Raw genomic sequence first — 6,025 nt, 5'->3', positions numbered from 1 at the left:
CATCCCACTGCTGCTGCTGCTGAATTATAGATGGGCTCTGGCTCCCGGCTGGGCCGTAAGGTGATCGCCGGGCCTGGGAACCTCATCCAGGGGTGCAGGTCACCCTCCTGGATCGAGTGAGCTCTGCCACGTAGGAACAGCCCCGGCCCAGCTGGAGGAGGTGGGAGAGCAGCCGGTACCGAGGGGGCTCCAGGTCTGAGCTCAGGGCTGTCACCCTTGTTCCACACCCCAAATCCCCCCAGATTTTAGGGCCCAGAGCAGCTTCAACACCACCTCTGAGCAAGAACACGCAGAGCCCAGGGTGGTTCTTTCTCCCGCATTTATTTGCTCCCACCTCCAACCCAAGTCAAGTGGGCACCAGGAGCTGGCGACCAGGAGCCTCGGCCAGAGCGCGGAAGGCGGGAGGAAGGTGGGTGGTCACACACCAGCCCCAGCATAAACCCAGGGTCAGAGTAACGTAGTGCTAGTAAGAAAATAAGACACTCTCTAATTACACAGTCTGAGATTAGTGACAGGCAGCCCTAGGGACAGCCAGCCCCAGCGCTCCTCAGCCAGGACAAGGCTGCTGTCACAGTGGTCCCACGGTGGTCCCACGATGCAGGACAGGCTTTGGCAGGGCAGCAGGAGCAAAAAACCTGCACCCCTTGCCCTGGGGAGGAGGGGGTCAGGCCAAATCCCCCCCAGCATGAAGATTTTTGCCTTCCCTGCTGCAAAGGGCAGGAGATGCCCTGCCTGGACCCAGGGGCATGGGGGAAGGAGAGGTGACAGGCAGGGTGACATGGGCAGAGGGCTGAAGGCACCCAAAGGGCAGGGGGGCGATTAAATAAAGCAAGAGGTGGAGGGAAGGAAGGAAGGTGTCCACCTCACCTGCTCGGGGACAGGCCCAAGGGGGTCCCTGGGCTGGTCTCTGGGCCCAGAGACAGCACTGAGCCCCAGCAGCACCTCCTCTCCACCCCCAGCCCCGGGGGAGATGCTGCTTTGGTGAGGGGGAGCGGCAGAAGCTGGGGAGGTTGCAGGAGACAGGAGGGATGAGCACACCCACTGCTGAGCACCTCACACAGCACCCCACTGTGTCCCTCAGCCCGGTCATCACTTGGTCCCCAGAAGCTCAAGGCCCTCAGAGAGGGACCCAGCTCATTTCTCCAGCGAGGTGTGTGGGGTGGATGGGGAAGCAGCCGGACCACCAGCAGAGACTGTTCCTTGCGTGGGCCCCAAGGGACAGGGCTGTGGTTCGGCCACCCCGGGGCTCCAGGAGGGACTGGTCCTCTTCACAAGTGCTCACTGAAGAGAGAGGAAAGCAAGGCTGAATTACAGGCTCCTCTCTCCTACAATTCCTGGAGCAGCTCTGAAGCCCCTCTCTGCCCCCATCCCCCCTGCCACGGGCTCACCCCGTGTCCCCAGTGCCCAGCAGGAGATGAGGCCCTGCCCAGCCCACCTGGCAATCCGGGACAGGATCTCCTTGATCCGCACCACCAGCTTCTCGTGCTGCAGCGGGTTGCTCTCGATGGCACTGTGCAGTTTGGCCATGTAGAAGTCCAGGGTGCTCAGTGTGGGGGTTTCCCCAGTGCCTGCGAGGTGGAAACCCAGTAAGCAGGGCCAGCAAGATCCCACTCAGCCCTGCCCATCATACTGGGGACCAGGGAAGAGACCCTGAACAGCAGATGTCATCTCCTGCAGCAGGAGAGAGCGGGCACTGGCACAAGCCCTGGAACAGAGTTGTGGTGAATGGAAGTCAATCCAGCTGCGGACTGGTCACCAGTGGGCCCCAGGGCTCAGTACTGGTGTCAGTTTTCTTTAATATCTTCATCCATGATCTGGATGAGGTGATCAAGGGCACCCTCAGTCAGTTTGCAGGTGACACCAAGTTGGGTGCCTGAAGGTAGGAAGGCTCTGCAGAGGGACCTGGACAGGTTGGATGGGTCCAGGGCAACTGTATGAGGTTCAACAAGGCCAAGTGCCAGGTCCTGCCCTTGGGTCACACCAACCCCAGGAACCACTCCAGGTTTGGGGAAGAGGGGCTGGAAAGTGCCTGTGGAAAAGGACCTGAGGGTGTTGGTCACAGCAGCTGAGTATGAACCAGAGTGTGCCCAGGTGGCCAAGAAGGCCACCAGCATCCTGGCTTGTACCAGCACTGGTGTGGCCAGCAGGACCAGGGTAGGGATTGTCCCCTTGTGCTGGCACTGGTGAGGCCACACCTTGAATCCTGGGGTCAGTTCTGGGCCCCTCAGCACAAGAAGGACATGGAGGGGCTGGAGACTGTCCAGGGAAGGGCAGTGGGGCTGGGGAAGGGGCTGGAGCACAAGTGTGAGCAGGAGCAGCTGAGGGAGCTGGGGGTTCAGCCTGGAGACAAGGAGCTGAGGGGAGACCTGCTGGCTCTGCAGCTGCCTGAGAGGAGGTTGGAGCCAGGGGGGTCGGGCTCTGCTCCCCAGGAACAAGGGATGGGACCAGAGGAAACGGCCTCAAGTTGTGCCAGGGGAGGTTGAGGTTGGATCTTGGGAACAGTTCCCTCCTGGAAAGAGTTGTCAGGCCCTGGCTCAGGCTGCCCAGGGCAGGGGGGGGAGTCCCCATCCCTCGAGGGATTTCAAAGCCCTGTAGATGTGGTGCTAAGGACATGGGTTAGTGGTGGCCTTGGCAGGGCTGAGTTAGTGGTTGGACTTGTTGAAAGGTCTTTTCCAACTGAAACGGTCCCATGATTTGGGATAATCTGCCTTGTGGGCTCAGAGGTGACTCATGGCTCACGAGCAGGACAGTCCCAGCCTGGCCTGCCCTGCTAGAGTGGAACCAAGTGTCTGTCACATCCCTGGGCTCCCCAGAGAGCCTCTGAACACTCCAGGATCCCACCCCATCAGCAGAGGAGCATCTATCACCACTCCATTGTCACCACCTGTACTCTCTGCAGAGGCCCAGTGGTGCCCAACTCACCAGGGATGGGGAGGGAGGCAAAGCTGGCGGTGAGGGCCTGACGCACGGACTGGAGCTGCTGCTGCAAGGCCAGGGTCTGCCTCTCCTCCTGGGCCAGCTCCTGCTCCAGCTTCTCCTTGGCACAGTTCATGCTCTCCGTGTGCTTCTGCAGGATGGCGTTCTGCTCCTCAAACTCCGTGTTCATCTTCCGCAGGCGCCGCAGCTCGGCCTCCCGGGCTGCCGGGACCACACGGGGCTCATCCCCTCATCCCAAACCTCACCCAACGCCTTCCCCAGCCACAACAGTCCCCCAGGCTCTGATCCCTCTACCCAACCTCACTGGGGACCTTCCCCAGCTTGGATCTCTGACCCAGCACCAGCTGTCACCCTGCACAGCGGGATGCAGGCTGCTCCAGACACATCCATGTCCCCCCTCCCCAAGCAAGATGCTGCAGCCCCAGGAGCCCCCAACCCCACAGCTCGGGCCCCACCTTTGTTTTGGTCCAAGAACTCCTCTGTGAAGATGGGCACGTCGAAGGTGGAGAAAGCGTCACTGCACTCACCAGCCTGAGGGACAGGAGGGGATGGATCAGGCAAGGCTGAGCCCACCAGAGGGGACCCATGTCCTTGGGGCTGGGAGACAAGTGGGGAAAGGGGCAACTGGCTGCTGCCAACAGCCCACTGGACACATCTACACCACACCCCCCCCAATAGGGACAACTCCACATGAATCAGCAGCTGGTGCTCACTCAGCACCAGGAGCAGACCCATGAGGAGCAGCAGCTCAGAATCAGATTTCTACATGGGAAGTGTGAGCTGGGAGTGTGAGTCACACCACTTGGAACACCAAAAATTAACAAGGAGATAACGGCAACACAACCAGACACAAGAAACAAAATATGAATGATGAGAGAAAAGCAGCTCAATCAAATGTATTCCAGCTTGTTTCAGGTTGCAGTCCTGAGCACCAAAGAACCGTGTTTTGATGTTTTTCAATGGCATTTGTGTAACATTGGTTTTAGAAAATCTCTCACGTTTGACTGAGTTGCCTTTTCTTATCATCAGTTCTTCGTGTTCCGACTGGTGTGACTCACACTCCAGCTCCTGTGTCCACCCTTTCCTTGCAGAAATCTGAGCCCATGAGCAAGAGCTGCTGCTCCCCACAGGTCTGCTCAGAGTGCTGAGTGATCAACACTTGTCCTGTTGCAGAGTCAGCAGTGCAGGTGTGGTGGCCAGTTGTCCTAGACTCGACAGGAGGCACAGGCAAGGAGGATCTCCATGCTTTGCCTCCTGCCACTCCAGGCCCTGCTCCAAGAGGAAGCTGCTGCCTTCAAGCCCAACCACGAGTCTCCCTCTACCCAAACCTGCACTTAGCCTCATTCCCACGGGCTGAATCCAGTGGTGCCACATGCCTCAGTTTCCCCACGTGCCTCAGGCAGACCTGCCAGGACCCTACCTTGTGCGGGTGCCCTTTTTTGGTGTTTGCTCCTGCAGAGCCCACGTCCTCTGGAAAGGAGGAAGGAGGTTACCCCTGGCATCAGCCCAGTAGCCCCCGAGGCTCTGGCAGCACTTGGCCAGATCCTGGTGGTGACACCAGCAGCTTCTGCTCCTCCAACCAACCTTTTTTGATCTTTTTCTCTTGGATCTTCTCCGTACACATCTTGTAGGCCTCTGACTGCTGGTATTCCCGCAGCTCCTTCATGTACTGCTGCTTCTCCCGCTCCGCTTCATCCAGGTACCGCTATAGCCACAGAGGGTCCTCAGCCTGGCCCAGCCCCTGGCTCCCTTGGGAGCTGCTGATCCCTCCCCAGCTCCTGTTCCCCAACCCACCAGCACTGGGACAAGCTCCTTTGCGGAGATGCAGCCAGGAAGCAGACAAAGGGCTTTGGGGTGCAGGCTCTAGGGTGTGCTGCCCAGCCCTGGGGGTCACTTCTGGGGGATGGTACCTGCTTCTCTGAGAGCTGCAGTTTGCTCCACTCAGCCCCCAGCATCTTGGTGATCTCTGGGAAGGGCAGGTCAGGATGCTGCGTGCGGATCTGCTCGCGCCGCTCGTTCAGGAAACGCACGTAGCCCGTCACGGGGGCTTTGGGGCCATTGGGAAGGATCTTCTTCCTCTTCTTGCCCTTGGGCCAGCCCCTCTTCTTCACCGGCTGGCAGCCAGCAAAGGGAAAGGGACAACCCATCACAGATCAGAGAACACGACGCCCTGGCACCAGCAGGACACAGGAGCATCCTGCAGACCTGCCTGGGCCTCCCAGCCCTGGAGGGGGGGTCTAGAGGCTCAGACCTGAGCACACAGCTGCAACCACAGACTCTCCTGTCTGGGCCTGGATGGCTGAAGCATGAGCACAGGGGCAGCCCCGAGCTGGGCAACACAGGCCCCACCCCTAGGAACCATGCGGGGAGGGATGTGGGCACCAGAGCTCACCTCCTCCTCGCCATGTGGCTTCTCACCACTCGCCCGTGCCGAGTCTCCCTTCTCCTGCTTGACGGCCACCAGGAAGTTTCCATGCTGAGCTTTGCCCACGGCATGTCTGCAGGCAGAGAGTACCCATCAAAAAGAGCTAGGAAACCACCAGGACTGATGGCCACACAGCCCCTGGCAGCGTGGCCTCGTGCTCACTAGATCCCCCAGCTCTTGCCCACCCAAACAGCCCCCAGACTTGCTGCCAGCCCTGGAGCCCCTGTTCCCCTGGAAGAAGAGGCTACAGTTCAGTGATGGGGTTTGAGCAGAGCCCAGCACCGGGAGAGCGGGGAAGCCCTGGGCCTCCAGGGCTGCCTCCAGAACCAGTGATGACTCTGGGACTTTTCAGTGACATTTGAGAGGAGGGTGGGAGCTGCCTGTGCTGCTCTTGGGGACAGATAACAGACGGTTACATCCCCGACTGCCAGCAGGGCTGAGGCACACCCTGCCCCAGCAAGGAGTCTCAAGCAGCATGAACCAGTTGATCCTCCTCTGCAGGGGAGGACTGTGGGGGACCGGATCACCCACACCCAGCACAAAGGCTGCCAGGGATAAGGAGAACCCTGGAGGCAGAGGATGAAGGGAGGGCACTGGCGCCGCCGTTCCAGCCACAACCGCCCCATCAGGTTCCTGCCACCACCGAGAGGCTTCAACCACAGC

At 59.9% G+C, this 6,025-nt stretch overlaps 1 protein-coding gene across 1 annotated transcript in view; it reads right to left on the bottom strand.

Annotated features, from left to right (window-relative positions):
• Positions 1 to 1,268: 1,268 nt before the first annotated feature.
• HMG20B (high mobility group 20B) overlaps positions 1,269 to 6,025 on the bottom strand; it is a 9,103-nt gene continuing 4,346 nt past the window's right edge. The window contains exons 2-9 of the mRNA XM_010003418.1: positions 5,330 to 5,435; positions 4,848 to 5,051; positions 4,522 to 4,642; positions 4,358 to 4,407; positions 3,393 to 3,468; positions 2,923 to 3,138; positions 1,436 to 1,568; positions 1,269 to 1,281 (exon numbers count right to left, since the gene is read on the bottom strand). Of these exons, the coding sequence (XP_010001720.1) occupies positions 1,269 to 1,281; positions 1,436 to 1,568; positions 2,923 to 3,138; positions 3,393 to 3,468; positions 4,358 to 4,407; positions 4,522 to 4,642; positions 4,848 to 5,051; positions 5,330 to 5,435 (919 nt within the window). The remainder of the gene's footprint in view (positions 1,282 to 1,435; positions 1,569 to 2,922; positions 3,139 to 3,392; positions 3,469 to 4,357; positions 4,408 to 4,521; positions 4,643 to 4,847; positions 5,052 to 5,329; positions 5,436 to 6,025) is intronic.

The sequence above is a fragment of the Chaetura pelagica genome, unplaced genomic scaffold (genome assembly GCF_000747805.2).
Source record: "Chaetura pelagica isolate M959 unplaced genomic scaffold, ChaPel_1.0 scaffold498, whole genome shotgun sequence".
NCBI classification, from domain to species: Eukaryota; Metazoa; Chordata; class Aves; order Apodiformes; family Apodidae; genus Chaetura; species Chaetura pelagica.
Note: the sequence above shows the minus strand (reverse complement) of the source record. Positions and strands in the feature narration are given on the sequence as shown.